The 24273-nt window shown below is 41.9% G+C and overlaps 1 protein-coding gene across 8 annotated transcripts in view; it reads right to left on the bottom strand.

Annotated features, from left to right (window-relative positions):
- KCNMA1 (potassium calcium-activated channel subfamily M alpha 1) overlaps nucleotides 1-24273 on the bottom strand; it is a 544144-nt gene that overhangs the window by 153592 nt on the left and 366279 nt on the right. For all 8 annotated transcript variants that reach the window (XM_077930638.1, XM_028729135.2, XM_077930634.1 and 5 more), the window contains exons 10-15: nucleotides 21805-21915; nucleotides 18274-18379; nucleotides 16633-16715; nucleotides 12429-12498; nucleotides 10852-11007; nucleotides 448-557 (exon numbers count right to left, since the gene is read on the bottom strand). In XM_077930638.1, the coding sequence (XP_077786764.1) occupies nucleotides 448-557; nucleotides 10852-11007; nucleotides 12429-12498; nucleotides 16633-16715; nucleotides 18274-18379; nucleotides 21805-21915 (636 nt within the window). The remainder of the gene's footprint in view (nucleotides 1-447; nucleotides 558-10851; nucleotides 11008-12428; nucleotides 12499-16632; nucleotides 16716-18273; nucleotides 18380-21804; nucleotides 21916-24273) is intronic.

Below are 24273 nucleotides of genomic sequence, written 5' to 3'. Positions count from 1 at the left end.
AAACACCCCCGCTTCACATCAATTCTAAATGCATTTACAGTACATAAAAAAAAAAACCCTTAGTATCTGAAGATGTCCTGGAATGCTATTGCATTAACACTGAACCATGGTACAGCTGTACCTTGGAAGTCGAACGAAACCTGCTCCAGAAGTTCGTTCGACTTCCAAAACATTTGGAAGCCAAAGCGTGGCTTCTGATTGGCTGCAGGAAGCTCCTGCAGCCAATGGGATTCCACGGAATCCCTGTCAGACGTTAGGCTTCCAAAAATATTTCGCAAACCGGAACAGTCACTTCCAGGTTTGTGGCGTTCAGGAGCCAGAACCTTGCAAGAACTAAGCTGTTCAAAAACCAAGGTACAACTGTATTGGGGCTTGGAACAAGGAGCTTCTGGTGCCATTTGAGAGGAAGAAGGCGGCTTACAAATAAATGGTGGTATAAATACTTACTCACAAACAGCAGGGAATGACAAACCGACAAAGGCACTAGAAAGATACTCTGTATACATTTCATTAGAAACTCCTTCCAAGTAGTATTTCTGCCACGTATCCTCCTCAATCTAGAAAGGAGGAGAGAGAGAAAAGGGGGTGGGGAGAGACGGTTTTAGAATTTGCAACCACATTCCACAAAAACAAATGGAGGTGATTAAAAACAAATCAATTTTGAGGTAATTAAACATGGTATCTCAGTTATTTGCTTTACCAATTAATTATGTCTGTTAAGTTTCCATTGCATGTTCTCTCTATAATTGTCAGCAAGGAGGAAAAATAATAATAATAATATAGGCAACTTTTGGAGAACAATGGCCTTAGATTAAAGTAAGCTAAGTCCTATGAATTGCAGGAGGAACTTGGAAAGTTTAGTGAGAAAAATATTCAGATGTGTCTTGTATACAAAGGCTACAGTATTACACAGTGCTTTCTCCCAGTAAAATTAGATGCATTTCTGAACAAACCAACATAGGATTGGGCTGCCAGCTATTGATACAGATATAGATATACACAAATTTCCATCTATTTCAGTTTTCTACTACAAGAAAATATTATCTGCCCCCTTTTGGATTACCCATGTATTTTTATTATTTTTTAACAGCAAATTGATGTTGAGTCTTATGAAGGAATGACTAAGCCATGTAAGCAGTGTGTATTTCTGTTTTTTATAATAATAATAATTAATAATATAATTTTATTATTCTAGCCAAAGGCCATGACAAACCTGCAGCAACAGTACCAATAAAACGATACAAATTATACATACATAATATTAGCCAACATCCATGATGTAAACAGAGGCTGCCAGAGACCCCAACAAACTCCAATCCAGCTTGGTTTCAGATTAAACATCTCAATCAGCACAACAATTTATAGCAGTTTTATCTATCTCCCTTTTCCTGATTTTTTTAAATCCACAACAAGATGTATATTTTATAGACCCACCCTATTTTTTGTCATTGTATTATTTTCTTGTAATTGTAGATTTTAAATATTATTTTAATGTTGCATTTTAAATGGCTGTAACCCACCCTGGGACCCTAGGGTGAACCGCAGGCAATAAATTAAAAACAATCAACCAATAATAATCTATCTGTTAAGTATATGTATGTGACATATAAATTCCTTATAATGAAATATGAATGCATGTCTCCAGCAGTAGTCAAGCAAAGAAATTAAAACACTGAACTGGAGCAACTCGCTGAAAGATACCCAAATTAATTCTGTAGCCATTCAGTAATCAATTGAAAACATCCTGAGGCAATGACTTATATCTGACTGTCATGTTCAAGGGCAAGCTGCTTCAGAAAAGCATCAATGATAGCCAGTGTGTCTCCACAAAACACAAGACTCTTTCAACGATGGTTTCTTACTACAGATACAAATGCATTTCAGGTCATAGAGCTAAACCACTTGTAAGTGAGCATTGTTTGCTATGGGAAGCAGCTCAACGATTTCAATCTAATGCTTCAACGATCAGGCATGTACAAATATAGGTGGGGAAATGACCCCCCCCCTTAACAACTGATTTCCTCCATGTTCTTAAGAAAACAGAGGGGTAGATATGCATGTGTGTAATTGGTTACAAAACGGGTCAGACAGCTAGCAATCAAGGAATAGAAGTGCCATATTACCATGTAGAGCACAAATCAAAATAAGGTCCAGGCAAAATAGTAAAAAAAAAAATCCAATAGTAAAATTAAAATAGTAAATTAAAATAGTAAAATTAAAAAACCCAAGCATTTTCCTCTGAACTGATAATGGATTAGCAGTAGAAAATCAGTAACATACATAAGCATCTGCAGAAATAAAACCCCACAATTTATTCTCTTGTATAGAGACAATTTGGTTTGACCTTTGTAGGTGGAAAAAAGGGCATCATTGGAGATAGATTGCAATCCTATGAATACTTACTTTGAAACAACCTGATTTAAATCAATGAACTGTAAGGCCTTACAGAACTAGTTTCATATTTCTCCTTGGATCATTCAGCCCAACTTAATTTTTAGTAATTCTAAAACAGTATTTATACAAATGATGCACGCAGTTTACTGATTTTCTGGTTAAAACCCTACTGCTAACTACTCTACTCTTTATTTTAGTATTTAGTGGGGAGATGTCAAGATTATTGTTGCTATTATGCAACCTGAATATCCCACTCTTCCTTCAGATATCTCAGAACAGCTTACGCCAGGAATAGAGAACATCATGCCCTCCACATGATGTTGGACAACAATACCCATGAGCCACAAGCCAGTAAGGTCAGTAGTCAGGGATGATGGGAGTTGTAGTCCAACAACTTATGATGGGCACCATTCTGGCCACTGCGCTCCCTCCAATGCACTGATCAGGTCCTTCAGCTCTAGTCACTGATATGAGTTCATTAGAGTAACACTGGCCTTGCTTGCCACTATCACATTTTAATACCTTGAACTTACAGCTTGTCTTAGGCTGCAGCTCAACATATCCCACTAAAGCTGGAGCAGAACACTAATCTTTTCCTAAAAAGCGAGTGTAGTCCTGGTGGTTTGGAGGGGGGAATCAGGGGAGGGATCATAAGAAAGGAGGGGTCATGCCACTGGCCAAAAATTGGGGTGTGCACACTTCCTAGACCAGCCTTTGCCAATCTGGTCCCTCCAGATGTTTTAGACTATAACTCTCAGCAGCCCAGCCAGCATGGGATGACGATGAGTTATAGTCCAAAACATCTGGTGGGCATCAGATTGGCAAATGCTGTCCTAGAAGATTTCATCATTTCATATATGTTGCTAGAACAGTGTGGAAGGCAACTACAGTGAAGTGGGACCCACAGCCACATTCATTTTGGAGGAGAGATGCTTGACCTGGGTGACTCCTTTGTGAGAATACTGTCAGCATTTAAGCAGGGACACTCACAAAAGCAAGCACCCTTGTTTGAGTGCTTGAGAGCAAACAGGATACAGGACTAGATGGGCCTTTGGTCTGATCCTGCAAGGCTCTTCTAATGTTCTTAAAGTGAGCACAGTGCTACTCAAGCTGGTTGTGTGAACCATCAAAACCACCACTATGTTCCCTTTCTCCAAAGCCTTTTGGGTCAGGAGAAAATGGTGGTATCTGCTGGTGCTTCCAAGAGGCCCAGCAGAGTAGCTTCTCCTGCCAAGGACGGAACTGCAACAACTAGTTTAGCATTACAAAGATTTCTGAAGGATTGTTACTCACTTTCATCACCAAAACCACCATCAGAAACATAAAAACTGTCCCATACCGTCATATTTTTTTTAAGCTGAATTTTACTCTGAAGTGCTTTTTCAACTTTGTCATTTCACAAGCTGAAGTCATACGTCTTCCAAAGTGTATGAAAACCTTTGAGGAATATATCAACTATCAAACCCTAAAACAGCTAGCACATCCACAGAAACAACAATGAAATGGCGATAAAGCCTGGTTCTGCAGCACATGATATCTGAAAGAAACAAGCACATCTATTTTCTTAGGCTCTTCAGTACTTAATAAAGAGAGATTTATACCCAGTGCCTGAATAGTTTATTCGGCAAAACAAACTTAAGGTTTTACAGCTGAAACCTGTGCTCTGAAATGAAATCCATTGTTGCTGGCTCAACTTTATTAGCCCATGTTGTACAGAGATTGAAGATCTCATGTACTGAAAATCAGCTGTCATGGAGCTAAAGCAATATAGACTTTGTGTCTTCAATGACAGAATTGTGTCTTTATAAAAGGAAAGGGAAGGTCTGTTTCTCACGGTACTCCAAGTGCTTTTTCACAAGGCATGTATGTTTTGTTTATAAACCTTTCCAGTTCGGTTAAACTTCGTGGTGATGCCTCATGAGACTTTCGGAGATCCAAGGACAACCACTGGAGCCTACATTCTGTCTTTTAACCAAATCAGTCGTAAATTCGCCAGGGCTAAAAGTCTGCAGGATGAGAATTGGCGAATGAGTTCATATTAATATGTGAAACTCAGCCCTTAGTCTTTCTGCTGCTTCCTGTCTTTCTGTTGCCCAGTCAGGGTTGTCAGGTCACAGTGCAGCAGTGACATCATAAGCCACAACTAGCTCAGTTCTACTTCTATGTAATTACTGACGGAACAGCAGCTCAGGTAGTTCTAGAACAGAGGTGGTGGACCTGCAGCTATCAAAAGCTGTGGGCTCCAACTCTCACCAGCCGAATGCAGCATGGTCAGGGATGTTGACCAGTTGTTGTCTAGCATCACTGGAAAGGCCACAGGTTTCCCTTCCCTACCTCTAAGCCAAACACCCCTTAGCCCAGTCCTCAGCCCGTCAAACCCGCTCTATATACAGCATGCCTCCTTCCTTCTTACAAACAGTGCATAGTCCCTCCCTGTCCTTATCTCCTCCTTTCTTCAAAGTGATAACTCCACCACACATATCCGTGGGCCTCTGTCAGGGTGAGCTCCCATTGCTCGGTCCCTGCTCCTGCCCACCTAGCAGTTCAAAAGCACTTCAAAGTGCAAGTAGATAAATAGGTACCGCTCTTGCAGGAAGGTATACGGCGTTTCCGTGTGCTGCTGCTCTTGTTCGCCAGAAGCATCTTAGTCATGCTGGCCAAATGACCCGGAAGCTGTACACTGGCTCCCTCGGCCAGTAAAGCGAGATGAGCACCGCAACCCCAGAGTTGGTCACGACTGGACCTGTCAGGGGTCCCTTTACCTTTAACATACGTCTAGCAGTTCAGATATTGTTCCCTTTTATTGACCAGCTGTCCTCTGAGGGAAAATATGAGCCACATCAGGTTCTGGTAGAGAAACAAAACTCTTCCCACCCACCCCTCCTCAATTCAATTCGGTTTGAACAGTGAATCAGTGTCGATTCAGTTTGAACAGTCAGAGAATAATTGTGGAATTGCTTTCTCATTACACACAACAAGCTGCAAGCAGCAGATCCAAAGGATACAATCGGGAATAAAGTATGACACTAAAAGTGTGTGTGTGTAGAAAAATGCACATAGGGGAAAAGAGGGCATGAGAATCTAGGACCTCAGAGAAACAGCATGAAGTGAAACCATGGGCAAGGCAAGAAGGTTCAGAGGGAAAAGATGAGTACAAAGTACAGAGTACGACTAGACACAAATCTGGCCTGTGCACATTATAAGGAGCTGATGTGTTTCATATCCTTGTCACTTGTGAAATTAAACACCTTGGCAGGTTTCTACCCTCAGGCCCTTCCCAATACAATAGGAAGTTCCGATAGTGAATTTCCTTTGGAGGACAGAGGAGATAAATGTTTGTTCAGACAGAGCAGGTATTTTTGAGGTGCAACTTGCAATCAAATTTATTTCATTTATATATACAGTGGTACCTTGGGTTACAGATGCTTCAGGTTACAGACTCCCCTAACCCATAAATAGTACCTCAGGTTAAGAACTTTGCTTCAGGATGAGAACAGAAATTGCGCGGAGGCAGTGCAGCGGTAGCGGGAGGCCCCATTAGCTAAAGTGGTACCTCAGGTTAAGAACAGCTTCAGGTTAAGAACGGACCTCCAGAACGAATTAAGTTCTTAACCCGAGGTAGCACTGTACACCACCCTTCATCAAAAGATCTCAGGGCAGTTCAGAAGATAATGATTTTGTTAACTCCAACACCTTGGGAGAGCAGCTGTTCAGTGTGGCCATGAGTTGCAGTACACATGGCCTTAACTGCCATTCATGTGCGCTCACATGCTGATTTCAGGAACCTACCTGCAGCAATTCCCCCAGAATTTGGAGGGCTCTCTCCCTGAGTTCATCTACCTCCTCACTGAGATGGTCACTGCTGCCCATTCACTTACCCTGGCTATCAAGGACTATTCTCCTGTCACCGATTTCTCGCTCAAAAGGGCAAATGTGAATGGTGGACCAGTAGCAGAAGAGCCAGGGAGGTCCAGGGGCTGGCAATGGGCCCCCTGTCAGTGCACAGGCACTGGTAGATGATGCCTGATTGTTGCTGACCCAACAATGGGCATTCTGACCTGCACAGCTGATATGACATGTGAAGCCAGCTAAGCAAAGTGGAGGTTCCAGGACCTCACAGTTGGCACCAAACAGGCTACCCCCCACCACACATTCTTTCCCGCACTTGTTCTGTATCCAAGCACCTTTTTTGAGGGGGGCCCTATGGAGCTTTCCCCACAAAAACCTGCTATTTAAAGCTCAATCAGCGCAAACGTCAATCCGTGGAACTCCCGAATTGACATTTGCTCCGATTCGGCTTTAAAGAGTGGGTTTTCGTGGGGAAAGCTCAGTGCAAGGCAGCAAACAAACAAAGCAAAAGAAAAGAAAAAGAGACGGAGCGTTAGTGTGCGGACCTCTGTCTGAAAGGGGCAAAACGTAAGTGTAGATAAGCATTTAACTTGCTATACTATTTCCGCATACAGCAACAATTCTGTCTAGTCCTGAGTATATGTACATATTTATGTACTCATCAGTATTTTATTATTTTACCAGTAATATAACTCTGATGTGGGTACATCCTATAAATTACTTCTGCTTTAATTATTTCTTCTTTTGCTATTAAAATCCACATTACTATCTCTCTCTCTGTCTCTCTCTCTCTTTCTCTCTCTCTCTGTGTGTGTGTGTGTGTGTGTGTGTGTACACATACATACACTAAGTATTTTCAGAAATTGCTCAGATCATGCACAATTGAATGTTATGTACTTTGGTTTTCTTGGCTTTGTTTTCCTTTGGTCAGGTTAGATGCAAAATAAGAGTTTCCATATGAAGAATGCTGCTTTAAAAAAAAAAAGCAAAAGAAAAATATTCAGACGCAAAATAGCATTTTTGGTTTTCTAAGTTTGTTTTACTGTGGAGAGTTTGGACAAATAATTTGGCTGCAAAGTTAAGCCATAATCAGTTAAGTATGTGCAATGTCACCACTGATCATGCACTGTTGTCAGTGATGGATCAAACATTTATGATGTATTATCCTGCTTTGCAATCAGGCTAGCGAGGGGGGGGAGAGAGAGAAACTCTCCACTTCAATCTATTTTTCCAAAAATGACAGGACTTCTGCTCAGATTTTGCTGGCAAGCTTCTAACATTGTATATTTCCACTAACGTTATTTACCTGAAGCATTTTCTATATGGCCTGGGAGCAACTGAGACTACCTCGCCATTCCCCTATCTCCACAGAACTGGGGGCAATGCACTCCGCCAGCAAAATCACGAGGCAACGCATGCAAGCTTCAATGCTAAAAAAATTTGCTTCTTGTTTTTGTGGTCCTGTTCGTGATTGTAATCACATTCTTGACTGCTGCTGGACGCCTTTGAAAACAAAACAAAACCCAAAAACCCACAGGCTTTTCTCTTCTTTTTTAACTGATAAGAATCCAGAGTAAGGCCAGGAGGTTTGAAACAAATGCAGAACAGGACAGGGAATTGGCACTGAGCAGAACCCAGGAGCACAACCACCATCAACAGTAACTGTGCTGCATGTTTTATCACTCTGTTGCAGGCGCACACATCCTGCAATATTATTATTATTATTATTATTATTATTATTATTATTATTTATTTGTACCCCACCCATCTGGCTGGGTTTCCCCAGCCACTCTGGGCGGCTTCCAACAAAGACCAAAAATACACTAAAATGTCACGTATTAAAAACTTCCCTGAACAGGGCTGCCTTCATATGTCTTCTGAATGTCAGGTAGTTGGTTATCTCTTTGACATCTGGTGGGAGGGTGTTCCACAGGATGGGTACCACCACCGAGAAGGCCCTCTGCCTGGTTCCCTGTAGCTTTGCTTCTCGCAATGAGGGAACCACCAGAAGGCTCTCGGCACTGGACCTCAGTGTCCGGGCAGAAGGATGGGGGTGGAGACGCTCTTTCAGGTATACTGGACCGAGGCCGTTTAGGGCTTTAAAGGTCAACACCAACACTTTGAATTGTGCTTGGAAATGTAATGGGAGCCAATGTAGGTCTTTCAAGACCAGTGTTATGTGGTATCGGCGGCCGCCCCCAGTCACCAGTCTAGCTGCCACATTCTGGATTAGTTGTAGTTTCCGGGTCACCTTCAAAGGCAGCCCCACATAGAGCGTGTGCAGCCTGAGAACAAAGCGCTGGACTTTGTGGAAGAGGGGCTGGGTCAGGATGAGATTGAGGTCCAACAAAATATATGTGCACAAATAAGTCTGATAAACTTTGGAATTGTGGTGGCATGTAGATAGATGCACCTGTTTTGTTAGCTTCCCCTTTGGAATATGTGATACCCATATGCTCGTGAGCATATTTTCTACTTTCTTTGTGACTTTTTCCCTCTACCCCCTGAACTGAAAAGGGCAGAAGTGAGGCGCAGAGGATGCATTTCATGAAAAAAATTATCTCCCATTAAAAAATCTCCAGTTATTTGAGAAGGAGAGGTGCAAAGTGGGGAGAGGGGGCGTTTTCAAAGGGTACAGATGCACTTCAGGGTTCTTCCAGTATTACTCTTCGGTTTCAGATTGGTCCAAAATGGCTTTCTTCTGTTTACTATCTGCAACTCTGTTTAATATCAGAATTGTAAGCCACTTTCCTCCAACAATAATTCCGCCCTTCTTCTTTCATTTTAACAAAAGAGGAGAAAAATATGAATTCCCCAGTGAGAATCTTCTGGGAATGACTCCCGTTTCTTAACTTACAGAATTTAAAGCAATCCTAGCATAAAACAAATATTCTATATAATAGCATTCCTGTTTGCAAAACAGGATATACTGTGTGTGTGTGTGTGTGTGTGTGTGTGTGTGTTGGGGACATATATTTATGGCATTCCTAAACATCACATTAGGGCCATCCGTAGGTGGCCCTTTGGAGGTACCTGCTGCAGCCCGAATATCCCCACTTCCTCCCTCACCTCTGCATTGAGAAATATGTAGTGTTAGAGAAAGAACAGGAAGATTAAAAAGAGATACTTCTGTTTCCTTCTCGGCCAATTATGTATATAACTGCTATTTAGGGTGGGAGACTGAGGAAGAGGAAGGTCTGCCAGGTGGGAGGTTTCAGCTCTCTGTGTGTGGAGATTAAGATAAAATGGTGACTGAGCACTACATAGATATATTTATAATTTTGTGTTTTATGAGGATCATATGAGGATTATTATTACTGTATTTTGCTCCCCCCTCTTAGTTTAAGTTTAGTTTTCCTGTTATATTGGGGTATATATATATATATATATATATATATATATATATATATATATATATATAGTTCTCTTTAGTTTGAATTTTATGGTATATTAGGTTGAAAAGCTTTAATAAAATTGATTGTCTAGGGTTGTGGAAGCCTCCATGTATGTGTGACAGAGAATGAGTGAACAGATGAATGAGAGAGGGAAGGAGGGAAAGAAAGAGAGGAGGGAGGAGAATGGATTAATTAAGAGGAAAGTGGGGAAAGAGAAAAATGGGTTTTCCTGTTCACTTTGGCCTTGGCCACCACAAGTGTGTAGCCCTCGGCCACTTTCCTCCATTGGAATGTGGCCCTCAGCCCCTACAAGGTTGTCTACCTCTGCTATGCTCTAGGCAGCTTCTCCATGTTTGCTGTGCAGAACAATTACTAGAGTATTCCATCCCCTTTCTTTCATGACTGCGGTCCTGTTTCCTTGCATTCCGTTTGTCCAAATGAATCAGCCCAAGTTCCCAATCCGGGAAGAGCAGCCAAAGACCAAATGGGAGCAAATTAACACTGAGGGAACTAGTGGGGTTTTAGCCGAGAAGTCCCTACTGTAGTCGCCTCCAAATGCTTGAGAATCATTGGGCTTTATAATTTATTACTATTTTCATGTAACCCTCGAGGGCCTCGTTGACTGAAGAGGATAAATGAATTATTATTGTTGGAGACTTGGGCTTTTGTACAGACACATGTTCTGTATTTTATACTTGAGGTAAGGGATCCATTGGCCACTTGATGGGTTGGAAATGGGGTGTGTGGAGAAGCCAAGAAAGGAAAACTTTTGTGTCTTTTTCCCCTCTCGGCACTTTGTTGCCATATGGATTGGATAGAGATCACTTTTTATATATGTATGTATATATATATATATATATATATATATATATATATATATATATATATATATAACAAACCTGTGGGGGCTTTCTACATTGATAAACATGTGGTTTATCTGAAAGAAATAAAGTATTAAAAATGCACTTTGAACAATCTTTAATGCCCATGGATGTGCCAAACAAAAACAAAAGCATAATTTTGAAGGAACCTGGCCCACTGCCCAATTTGTAATAGGCTATGGGTTTTATTTTCCTTTGGAATATGTTGTTTAATGTTTTAACCATCAGAACTGATGTGTTTCTCTCTGTTTTGAGTTTAGGCCATGCACTCTACTCAGCCCCATGACAAATTGAATCCCATGCTAATGTCCTGTAATAAGATGAGACATTACCTTTATAAATGACCTCATGGAGAAGAGGTTTGCCAGCATTGTCGATAGGCCTGGTGCCAGGCAGCTCTGGGCGATGAAGCCCAGCTTGAGTTCTGCAAGGCATATTGCATCATCCCCTTCTTTCCAATTCCAGCTTGGGATATTTAGCAGATGGGCCTGCAAAGGAAAAACACAGGTTAAAGAAAAAGTAAAAAAAAACACCCTAACCAAACATTTGCATCTGCATTTTGCTAACAAAGGATCGGGAAGAGGAGGGGGGAACAGGCAACTGCTCTAGGGTTGCTAGTTGTTCGGTTAAAAAAAATCACTTCTACCCTACTCATAAATGAGTGTATCAGAGCATGTGCAGAGTGCCTTTTCTTATTTGAAAATAGTTGCCCTAAGGGCAGAATGGCCCCGAATGCAGAGTCCTGCCCAAACAGTGTCATATTTTCTGCACAAGAAATGAATTTTATTGACTGTACAGTGGTACCTCGGGTTACATACGCTTCAGGTGACAGACGCTTCAGGTTACAGACTCCGCTAACCCAAAAATAGTTCCTCGGGTTAAGAACTTTGCTTCAGGATGAGAACAGATATTGCGCAGCAGTGGTGCGGCGGCAGCGGGAGGCCCCATTAGCTAAAGTGGTGCTTCAGGTTAAGAACAGTTTCAGGTTAAGAACGGACCTCCGGAACGAATTAAGTACTTAACCCGAGGTACCACTGTACAGAAAAAGAACACTGAACACACAGGGTATTGCTGGTTGATGTCCTTTTAACAGGCAACTGGCCAGGAGGATGATATTCTGGCTGGCTAGTACAACTAGCTGTCCCACAGAGAAATGTTGGAAAACAGAAATGTACCACTCCAGCCCCTTCACGTCTCATTCTCTGTGTTGTCATAGTTGGATAAATCAAGGTTTACCACATTAAAAAGTACTTACAATTTTGCCACATATTTAAACACACGTTCACAACTGATGAGTGGAAACACTCAGTACAGCACTTAGCAGTAAAAAAAGTTCAACCAATAGCTTGGTTACCTCTTTTGTCTTGGTTTTTTTACTACACACACACACACACTGCCCATCTGGCTGGGTTTCCCCAGCCATTCTGGGCAGCTCCCAACAGAATATTAAAAACACGATAAAACATCAAACATTAAAAACTTCCCTAAGCAGGGTTGCCTTCAGATATCTTCTAAATCTTCCTTGACATCTGATGGGAGGGTGTTCCACAGGGCGGGTGCCACAACCGAGAAGGCCCTCAAGCTTTAACTGGTTAGACTGTTGCAGAGAACCCATACTAATGACCAAGTAACCTTGGGATGAAATCCTGGAGTAAACTTGGTCATTCAGAGAATTCTGCCAAGTGGTGAGGATGATTTTACCACTTATTAAGTGTAGATGGTGGTAATATGTGCAATAAAATGGCTGTAACCACCCTTAAAGGCTGTATCTTAATCAGAATGTAACTGTGTTACAGATTAGCTTTATTCATAATTTCCTGCACATTACTGAAATTTACAAGAGAGGCTTATGAGAGAGGTGTTAACAAGAGAAAGCTTGGAGATGAGCATCCCACAGACTTTCTATTACCTTGTTGTGATACTGCAGCATCTGGGTGATTATTCTTATTTTCGGATGATAATTCTTGATGGAAATTACTCTGAAAAGAAAACACACCAACATTTGTTATTTTCACTCAACAGCAATTCCACAAATATGACTCCATGGCCAAATAGGATGTCATATTTTTCAGTTCAATAACTCCTTCACGTACTTCAGTGGCTACTTAAAATACAGCTTTCCATAATGCCTAAACCAGGAAACTATGGCTTAAGGGCTCCCTCCAAACCATGGTATGAAACCAGGGTTTGATCAAAAGGGGCAAATGTTGCACAGCCTACTGTGAACTGTTAACACAGGACTTTATGTCCACCATTTCCACCCAGAAAACTCTATAGGACTGTGTAGTTCAAATTCAAACTTCCTAACTTGCTGGGCTCGAGGTCAAACACTGCGCCTCTGAATTGTAACAACTTATTGCTCTGTTGGGTCGTGTCTACATTGTTAGCAAAAAAAAAAAATCAATATGTTTGGGCCCCATTCCCTTGTTGACTAGCCTGGGTCACTCATACGACACTGTGTTTCTCTATACACACCACCCATAATACATTTTGTACATTACAATTTATATCCCATGATTAAAGTGAGGCAAGAACCTCTGGTTCTGGCTAAAAATCCATACATATTCTATCCACTTTATTAAAAAGCAGGAAGACACAACACAATACTACATTTATTGGAAAACAAATAGTAGCTCCTGTCAAACAAAGGTTGGGGGGAGGAGACTTGTGACCTGTCCTTGAATTGACCATTTTGTGACAGTACAGATAATGGCTAAGGGACAATGTCCCAGATGTAGGGCAGAACAGGAACGAATGATTTCACAATGTGGTTCAGCTCCCAAGGGGTGCAGTGAATATGAATGCTCTTGCCTTGCTTCTTTCCCCCGCCCACAAAATAGATCTCCAAAGCCTTCACCAAACAAACAAATGTTATGGTAACAATACCGCAAGCGAAGATTTCCAGTCAGCTACTGGGAGTGGAGGGGAATGTATTGCTCCTATATTCCACAGCCAAGCATGGACTTGACAAAATTGGTTGCATAGCTTGCTCTGACAAGCAAGAAGCAATTTGCAAAGATATTTATCCCACTCTTAATTCTCCTTCTTAAACTCTTTTTTAGCTGAAGCATTTAATTAAGCATTCAATTTTATTGAATCAAACTCGTTTGTTCTGCAAATACGCAGGAGGATTCTGTTCACCCAATAACTTTTTTTTTTAATTAAACACATGGAATCTATTTAAAAGCTCACTAATCTGCATCTGGATTTCTCTTTAATCTATGTATATAATTTAAAATCAAAGCAAGAGTTCTCCCACCAGATTAAAATGTGCCTTTGGAAAATTAAAGAAGCCAGGGTTGTGTGTGTGTGTGTTTTTTTTTGGGGGGGGGGGCACGGAAAGGGATATTCCACAACTTTGTTGCTATATGTAGTAACAGAGGTTCTTGTCAGATCCTAGTCTTGCAAGTCAGATTTGAAAGGGGAGAGGGGCTAGCCACCTGTCAATTATGTCAGATGATTGGACACTTTGAAATCCCAAAGTTGGGACTTCAAAGCACCACACAAGGCTTGCAGAGAGCCCTGCATGGTACTTTAAAGCAAATATGGATTTGGCCTAAGAGCCAAAGCCTGCTTTCTGTAGGTAAACTCGATCCAGTAGGCTTCAACTGGTGTGCGGTACAATCAAAGCTTGCTTTCTGCTGGGAAGTGTGAGCCAGCAGTAAAACCAAAGCCAACTTCCTTTGTGCATTGGATGCCTGAGTGAGTGCCCTGCTGGTTCCCCAACCCTGCCATAGGTATTTGGTCACCTATTTCCTAGTTGGTGCTGTTAATCAAGTTATTTGCAAAACTGGCCAAATAGGAACAGGGAAGCACCTGTGGTACTTCTGTAGCTGGTCTGGGGTTTACCTCCCCAGACTGCCTTGTGGGAGAAGAGAAGGCATGAGCTATCACACCATGCCAGAACTACATATGGCTATACACAAATCCAGACTGTGATCTCCGACCCACAGTCCCTGGAGGTCGAGTGCTTGAGTAGGGGTTGGAGCCTGAAGCGCAATAAGCACAATGTATATATTTTGTTGATGAGGCAAGGGTAGAAGGCCAGACACATAGGACTTATACAAGGCCTGGTGAATTCAGAGGCTCCTACCAACCTCAGGGTTTGAAGTTCCATACTCTTAGTCCCCTATTCCTGAAGAGGGCTCTGACTCCTGAGAAAGCACAGTGCCATGTAGCTTATTAGGCTAAATCCTAGCTCACAACCTTGAGATTCTGGGTTCAATTCCCAGAGCTGTTGTTGCCATTATGGGTGACACACTGCTGCTATCCAACCTCAGTTGGTTTTCACACCGGGGCTTTTACAAGAGGCCTACGCAAGCCCCATCAGAACAGCAGCTGCTCTTACTTATTGTACTGCTGCCTTAAGAACTTCCTCTCAAAATGGCACTCAGGAAAAAATAAAATAAAGAAGAATGGGCACCACCCCATGCAGCGCTCCTTGAATTTAAATTGCTTCTCATAGCTCTGCCTTCATTTTGCAGGATGTGTGTGTGTGTGACAGCCCAATAAAATTGGTTCTGAACATGGGCCAATTCACTGCATTAGTTCATTTTTAATGGCACTCTGACATTTTAGTGTTGTGGTGGGTTGTTTTTTTAAAAAAGGGGCAGATTGGTTCCATTAAATAAGATCTGTATGAGCACAATGCAAATAATAAGGAAAGCTGTCTTATTATAACCCTACATTTGTGATTGCTTTGCTACCTTTCTGCCATTGAGATGAACCATAACATTTTTTTCCCTTTAGAAATCAGTACCACCTAGATTGGGAGCTGTATTTTTCAGTTGTGAATAAAGCTTAAATCCAACAGGTTAGAAGCAAGGAGGAACTAACTTCCTATGAGAAGGAGACTGGTGTTTCATGTCCCCAACCAGTCAGATTGTTACATAGCTAACTGGATTCTGAATAAACCCCCCCCCCCTTCTTACAAGACTCATATGACAGGGAGATTTGCTTACCGCACAAATGATGCATCTCCCAAGAGTCTATGTGCTATTTTTATGATATGCTGAAGGAACCACTTAGTGGGAGCATTATAGATTCTAGAAATGTGTGATAGCAATAATGAAGGCAACTAACTGCAACCACATTAGCTAAGATACTTGTGAGGGAAGGGTAGATTTTAACAGTGTGATCCTATGGCAAGTGCTAGATTTGGGAGCCTGCAGCCTCAGTGAATGAAATGTTGAGAGGGAAAGGGAGAGGAATGTCTCAGCATTTCCTGCCTAGGGTGTTGGACTTGGAATCTGAGCAGTTCCTGTTCTGCCCAGTTCCCATTTTTCTATATAAAAACTCAATTGTTTAGTGTGGCAGCACTGACACTTTGGAACTCCCTGCCTTTTGATATCAGGCTGGCGCCTTCGATGAATTTTGTTCAGCATCTGCGGAAGACATTCTTATTTAGACAAGCCTACCAAGATGTTTAGAAAGCTTTATGAGTTTTAATTTGTTTTAGCACACTCTATTGTAGGTTTTGTTTTGTTTTTTAATTATGGTAGCGGTTGTTGTTTTTTTAGTGATAAGGTTATCTATTTTTTGTAAACTGCTTTGTGGCTTTTTCCTCCAATCAAGCAGTACATAAATTTTATGAAACAAACAAACAAACAAATTCCTGAAAAGGAGAGAGAGGAAGAGGATGCTATGAGAAACACCATCATTATCCTCACTTTTAACCCAACGTATCCCGAGAGCTCAGAAACAGATTGAAAATATAAAAGTAAACAGTATGAGATCTGTGTTCATGATCCAGTGTTTCTTCTCTGAGATTTTGCTGCCTGGGGCGGGCAAGAAGCTTCATTCAACATGCAGAAGCTGACTGGACTAACAGTCAAATCTTACTTCTAAGTCCTCCACCAGGCATGAGGCGGCCGGCTAATTTAGGTGGGAGGGGTGCAGGACATGCCACGTAGCAAACATAGCTCTGTCCTTCAAGGGAGAGGAATGGTCAAAGGGGCATGGAAGGAAACAGCAGGAGGGACTCCTCCTCCTCCTCAGCATTTGCTGACTGAGGCAGTTGCCTCGCTTGCCCAATAATAGGCCTGGTTCCGTTCTTTCCATGTTTCTTTGTTTCATGGAGTAAAACTGAATCAAAATGTCCTGTTCTAAATTACCTCATAATATTGGAGGCATCTTCAGCATCTGGGTCAGCGCAGTATTTGTTGGCAAGGATTAGGCACGCGTCTGCTGACTCTATCTGGACACCAAAGGAGAAAACAAACATAAAGAGCAATCTGATGTTTACAATAATTTTCTCCGACCCTTATCAGCTTTCATGGAACCTCATCATTCCTGCACTAGACTGTGGAATCATGTGTGATGTACCATGCCATGAGCTACATGAGTCACACAAGAAGAGCTTTCTGGATCAGTCCAAAGGCTGATCTAGTCCAGCATCCTGTTCTCACAGTGGCCAACCAAGGAGGGTATCTCTAGTCCTCCACTACTCTATTCTTAACACCATATTGTCTCAGGCAGAGGAGACTAGGCCTCAAAAGCCTGGCCTTTCCACAATAACAGCATTCCAGAAAGTGGAAGACTCCTGAGGATTAGAAACTGCTTGCTTAGTGAGGTGGAGCCACAACACCAATTTAACTGTAGGAGTGTCACTGCCGTTTACCAAGAGATGGTGGGGAGGTCTGTGTGGACACATTGGGCACAAATGCCAGATTGGCTATTTCCCAATGCAACTCCCACTCTTGATGCACGGCAGCAACACCACTGCCAGGAAGCTAGTGTTGTGGTCCTGCCCCACCACGCAAGTCGCTTCTGCCAATGATGTAAACTCCAAAAACACAGGTGGGAGGAAGCAGGGAGGGGTAACACATATCCATGGCTGTGGGGAGAGGTAGAAGAATCCTCTTTGAGGTTTTCACAAATTGGAAGAAGAGTTGTGAAAAGTCCAGGGATAGAGGGACTTTCAAACTATTGCAGGCCAGGACAATCTCTACGATTGAAAGTGTGGAAACACAGTTGCCCCAACAGAAAACCCCCAAGGAGTGAAAGCAACTGAAAAGAATGGGTAACATAACATCAAACCCTGAACCTTTTCATAGATGAGGTACAGGATCCTCCTTCACAAATTATCTGTGTTAAGAGAATCCACGCACAGAAAGAAGCAGCAGGGTCATGTTGCTGGTCTCACATCTGACATCCACATATTAGACATGGATGTGACAGCTGAGGAAATCTATACATTCAGACCTCTATGCATAAAGGTTTCCATGGGAGCTGGAACTCTATGCAATCAGAGTTTTAGCTTCCATAGTTTCCTCTCACATTGATATCCTGGCTCAGACACTGCCTCAACTGTGGGCATCTGCAGGCATATTTTGATGTTATTCCATGGGGGGGCGGGGAGTCACCACCCATTCTGAAAATAACAAATGCTTTCACACCTTTTATACCCGATCTGCTAGTTTACAAGCACATCAAGTCCCCCGCCTCTTTTCCTGCTGATAATTAATTGAAAGGTTCCTTTCGATCCCCTCTGAAGTTGGAATAACCAACAGATTGTTTCGAGGTTGTATCTGTACTACAACCCAGTATCACTTTTACTCCCATAGCTATTCCCAAAGGATCATGGGAACTGTAGTTTAGTTTGGTAAAGATGCTAAGATTTTCTTGCCTTCCTCACAAAACTACACATCCCATTTTTCCACCTGGAAAGAAAATAACTGTAACTATACAGCAGGACCCTTAGTTAAATGCAGACACCAAACAGAAGGGTAGAAAAAAAGGAAGGAAACCAATACCTTTACTCTAGCCAGGTCATGCGGATTGAGAACTGAACCCTGAAAAAATTCCACCTGAGTGAAGTGTCGTTTAAAAAGAGCTTCCAACTCAAGGTTAGGGGAGATACTAGATTGAAAAAGAAAGGACAAAACAAGCAGAATAAAGTCAGTTTGTGAGCATTACTCCTGTTTTTTGTCTTCATTTTACAAAATTATTTAATAGGTATGGAGTCAATTCTGTAGGAACCATGAGTGGTTTTTGTTCTAATTTTCTCTTCCTTTCTATCTCTACTAAGGTTGTCAACAATCCATAATTTTACTGGTCCAATCTGGCAAGTCATCAGAACAGAAACATTTAAAAAGAAAGAAGAATAGGAGAAGAAGAATATATGCATTGTTGTCATTGTAATTATTGTAATTTCCCTACATTCTGTAAAAAGCTTTTTTTTTTTTTAAGATGGTTTCGTCAGAGGTCAAGAGACCGTCCATACTATTTATTTCATTAGGAGGCCAATTCCAATCATTTGGAGAGTTACTGTGGATGCTCTCACTTTGCATTTAGATCCCTTTTTTTAAAGCACGAGACAGGAGACAATCTACCTATGCTGAAACACACAGTTTTAGGTGTCAGCACTGTCTTATGCAAAAGTTGGAAACTCTAATGCCTCACCATTTCCACTTTGCCATCCTTGGTGACTTGCTAGACGGGAACAACCTAAAATGCTCAGAGCTTTGAGGCGATCCTTTCTATAGTCATTCCCCACTTTGAGTAACACAGTGACCATACTAAGCAAACTGTGGCTTTGCATGACTTGAGCAATCAAATGGACTCCCAGTGAGAATATCAGGGTAGTTTGGCTCCTCTTGCTGTGAGCTTAGCCATGGTTTGGTTTAGCATGTGGCGTTACTCCTACGTGAGTTGTGCAATGGCTTACTGCTTGTGATTTCTCTGGGAAATATAAACCATGAGCCCAGTTTGAGACAACGGCCGTGATCCTTCCCCTAAGTGCTCAGATATTTTCTCCTTTGTGCCAAGCCAAAGTTTGGCTTAATGTTACATGAGAACTGAGCTAATCTGTTAAAAACAAAACAAAAGCACCACTGTGCCATTTGCACTTTGCTTTATCCCACACTTCTCAGATAATTATACCCCGGTTAATGTAGCCTGCTGTTAAGGGCACTGATATCACTCCTTTCAAAATTGCTCCCAGCATTTAACTGATAAGAGAAAGGTCAAAACTGCCTTACAAGCAGCTTTGAAAAAAAGGAAAAACAACAACCCTGTCAGTTCTGGAAGACATGTCAGATCTGATGTTGGATTTTATTGTAATGGCAGGATCATGACAAACAGCAACTACTTTAGAGCATTCATGACTATTGGCAAGGACATTTATGGGGAATTATTAAAATCTGTCTAGAGAATCTGAGATCCAGCCTCTCTTTTTTATGTGTGTATTGTTTCATAGTCATTAATATTTGCAAGAGAGGAACACTTCTGCCTCTCTGGAAGTTTGTAAATAGTTAGTTACCCATCTAACCACCTGTGGCAATCATGGATAGCCTCCAAGCAGGGAACCAGGAAGAGACACTTTCATAGACTGGAAGAGAGGAAGGAAGGAAGGAAGGAAGGAAGGAAGGAAGGAAGGAAGGAAGGAAGGAAGGAAGGAAGGAAGGAAGCCTTCCTATCTATCAATACCATATATGATTGAACATTAAGTAAGTGTAATCAAGGGGACACGGGTGGTGCTGTGGCTTAAACCACAGAGCCTAGGACTTGCCGATCAAAAGGTCGACGGTTCGGATCCCCGTGATGGGGTGAGCTCCCATTGCTCGGTTCCTGCTCCTGCCAACCTAGCAGTTCGAAAGCACGTCAGAGTGCAAGTAGATAAATAGGTACCGCTCCAGCGGGAAGGTAAACAGCGTTTCCGTGCGCTGCTCTGGTTCGCCAGAAGCGGCTTAGTCATGCTGGCCACACAACCTGGAAGCTGTACGCCGGCTCCCTCGGCCAATAAAGCGAGATGAGCGCCGCAACCCCAGAGTCGGTCATGACTGGACCTAATGGTCAGGGGTCCCTTTACCTTTAAGTGTATGCAAGTGGGCTAGTAAGAAATATTGTGGACTAAAAACTTGTGGATTGACTTGCAAAGCTGGATACAGCCAGAGACAGAACTTGAATAGCACAATGCATCATCTCAAGTACAATGCTTCTGCTGTTCTTATATTCAATTGCCAGCCATTTTTATATACAGTAATATAGAGAAATAAAGTCATGAACATGCATGTATGAACCTGCTCTCCACAGAAGTATTCAATTTGCATTTAAAGTTTATTTTTTCAAAAGATTGTTTCAGCCTCAACCTAAGCCCCAAATATCTGGGGGAAGGGCTAACAGAGGGCATGTAACAGGTTCTTATTTAAGCCAGAAGTTATTTGGGTTGGGACGATTTCTGGGGCTTTGCCAGATGGTCTTAGAGACTGTATAGCTTATTGTTTCTAGCACCCCAGCAATTCCCTGCACTTCCCCAAAATGTTATTTAAGAGCCAGGCAGCCTGTTGGTTTAGCACCGTCGGAGCAATGATTAGTTTCCAAGACATGGACAAAAAGTAGGCTTATGCTAAAAAACAACAACAACCATTCTGTACATGTGCAAAATCTCATTTTACATTCCGAGTTGCAGAATAACTTCTCAGGGAAATTTATGCTTGGATTCATAATGCATTCAAGCATTACTACCGGGGCCAATTCATAATCTGAAATAAGGAATGACAAACTGATTTGAGCCAGTTTTGCATCTGTTGATTGAATTTTGACATTCCTTCCATAATGCAAAATATATAAAACCTTTTGTGGTCATCCTCTTGTTAATGACTAGGGCTGGACTGTTTTTTTGACTTCATGGTACAGAGTGATGAATTTTTGGTTCCAAGTCTTGGGAGTTATAGGATGACAAGCTATAGAGTATATTTGAGGCCATAATCATGTTTTCTTACATTGAATGATTTCCTCTTTAATAAGCATTATAATATTTATAGTTATTTTTAAGAAGCGGGGGGACAATGGGTAAGCTTAACTGTTACAAAGTATTATAGCATTGTTCTGCAGTATAGGTTGTGAAACAAATTTTGCAAGCACGAGACACCCACTGAATTCAGCTCTTGTGGTACACTAAGAAATAGACTCCTGCTAATGGAATGGCCGTTGTGCAAGTGGAATGAAACTTGGGTATCACCCTATATTATGCCGGCTGGTGGTTTCCAAACTTCCTACTTTCTAACAATCCTGTCCATCTTAACTTGTCTACTGAAGAGTCAATGCACATTCACAACAGACAGAACGTTTGCTTCTTATTGAAGTTTCATGAGCATCTTTCTTGGTACAAGACCACACACAGTTCCACTGGGTTGCTGGCCATGATTGTTGGTTCTCACTCCTGTTCCACATGAACTGACAGACAAACTTCACTTTATATTTTTTCTTTCCTTTTTTTAAAAAATAATAATTTAAAAAAGCATGTTGAAGCTGGTAATTGAAGGTGTGAATTTTGTACTTACTTATGCAGAAAGACAATTTCTACGTTCACATCATCCCTGTCCTTGTGCAGGAAGTCCTTCAGGAAGTTGGACACGCTTTCCAAAGTTATGTGGCCACAGACAACTATGTGCCTGGGACAGGGGAAAGAAAAGGGAGGGCACAGTTAAAAGTTTGCTGAGAGGAACAACCAGGCAGGAACACAAGCAAGCGCAAGAGAATTTGGAAAATCACTGCTTTGTTGTGGAAAGAAAGAAATGTGAAAGGGGGAAAGGAAAGAAGCACCAATCTACTGGTGTGTGCCTCCAGTTCATTCCTGAAAGAGAAAAAGGAAAATACCGACACATTGAGAAGCCCAGAGACACCAAAATACTTCAGCGGTCTAATTTAGCAAAAGATTATTACGAGCAAATGGCCAACTGGTTATGTGCACATAATAATGAGACACAGGCCCTTTTGGGTGTAACAATTCTGCTTGCTTAACTATGGCCCATTCACTCATCCCTCACCTCTTTCCTCTTTGCTTAAGCGCTTCAAACCTGGTCTGTTTAAACTAGGAATTCCTCTTTACACACAAAAAAGAGGAACTCTGGTTTAATGCTTGTTGACCTAGCCTGATCTTAAACCAGATCTGAGTTTGGCCTACAACTAGTAGTTTCTAGTGATGCTTGCTGAAAGGGTTACATGATGCTTTACCAAAGGTGTCATGGACTTTGAAGACACTCGAACTCAGAACGCAAGGGAGAAACGTGCTAAGAGGAAGGCACACTTGGCAAATCCACACCATGATCAACTCCTGTCTGGAAACCAATGTCCCCACTGTGGAAGGACGTGTGGGTCCAAAATTGGCCTCCACAGTCACTTATGGACTCATTGCTAAAACAGTGTTTATGAAGACAATCTTACTCGGCTACGAGTGATCGCCAAAAAAGAAGGAGAAGAAAGAAGAAGAAAACATGATGCTGGTGGTTTCTTTCAATCACCAGGTTTATTGCCCATGATAATCAAAGGTTCCTTCATCTGAAAACTGTTTGCTAAAAAGAGATTATTCTACATTACAGTATATTGTAAGAGCTAAAGTTGTAAAAGAATTGAAGTCTTAATCCAGATCATGCACTGGTCAAAGGTATGCTTGGGGTAAGCACCATGTAAAAAGTCTATTTTCCTAAAACTATAAATTTATTTAGCTAATAAGTGATTATTCCTTAACCATATCCTCAATTTAATACCAAAATATGCTTATCCAAAGAAAACATGATCCAGGCTTCTTGTTTAAAAGTATCCTTCCTCTTTCCCTTGGATTTTTTCCACCCAGCACTTAATTTTACTGTGTAACTGTGTATCTTCTGGAATTTTGTGATCGGTGCCTTTTCGTTCAGGGGGCACTCAAGGGTATGCAGTACCGGCACCTCTCTTTTCTGTTATTAAAATGTGTGGCACTTACTGTAATAACTTCATGGTGAGTACTTGCACCTATTTTTCTAGAAAAAGGAAGCACTGGTGATCACCAACCTTTATTTATAAGATCTCGATCAGGGATTGGAAACCCATTGACTCTCCAGATGTTGCTGAACTACAACTCCCATCAGCCCCGACCAACGGCCACGCTGGTTAGGGTTGAGGGAATTGGAATCCAACAACACGTGAAGGTGTAGCCCTGACAGTGTCTATCTCAATTTCTTCCTGTGAGTTTTATTTGCCGTAAGGAAGGACCCAGTGCACTATGAGCAGTCCCATTAGCAGGGGCAAGGTAAGGCCACCTCCACAGGTGGCAGGAAGCCCCCCCCCCCCGGTGGTGAACTTTGAACTGGAGAAGGTAAACGGTGTTTCCGTGCGCTGCTCTGGTTTGCCAGAAGCGGCTTAGTCATGCTGGCCACTTGACCCGGAAGCTGTACGCTGGCTCCCTCGGCCAATAAAGCGAGATGAGCGCCGCAACCCCAGCGTCAGCCACGACTGGACCTAATGGTCAGGGGTCCCTTTACCTTTACCTTTACATAACAGCTAATGCAGCAAGACTACAGATCTCCTTGCAAATACAGTGGTACCTCTAGTGGTACAGTGGTACTTAATTCATTCCGGAGGTCTGTTCTTAACATGAAACTGTTCTTAACCAGAGGCGTGCTTTTGCTAATGGGGCCTCTTGCTGCTGCTGCACTGCAGGCACACTGATGAGATTTCTGTTCTCATCCTGGGGGAAAGTTCTCAACTTGAGGGAACTCTTCCAGGTTAGCGGAGTTTGTAACCTGAAGCGTTTGTAACCTGAGGTACCACTGTATTTTGTTTTACATGCAAATAAGTAAGATGTTAAGTTATACCCAAATATTTTTTCTCCAAAGGCAGAGAATATGGCGGACTGGAATGACTAGTGAGGGCTTTGGGCTTCCATTACAAAGGCTTTTTCTTCTTCTTTTAAGTAACATAAAAAGGGGTTCCTAAATGTAGTATAAGCATTCACTGCATAGTTTGCAGCTTAATCCTTAATTTACACATGT

The sequence above is a fragment of the Podarcis muralis genome, chromosome 6 (assembly GCF_964188315.1).
Source record: "Podarcis muralis chromosome 6, rPodMur119.hap1.1, whole genome shotgun sequence".
NCBI classification, from domain to species: Eukaryota; Metazoa; Chordata; class Lepidosauria; order Squamata; family Lacertidae; genus Podarcis; species Podarcis muralis.
Note: the sequence above shows the minus strand (reverse complement) of the source record. Positions and strands in the feature narration are given on the sequence as shown.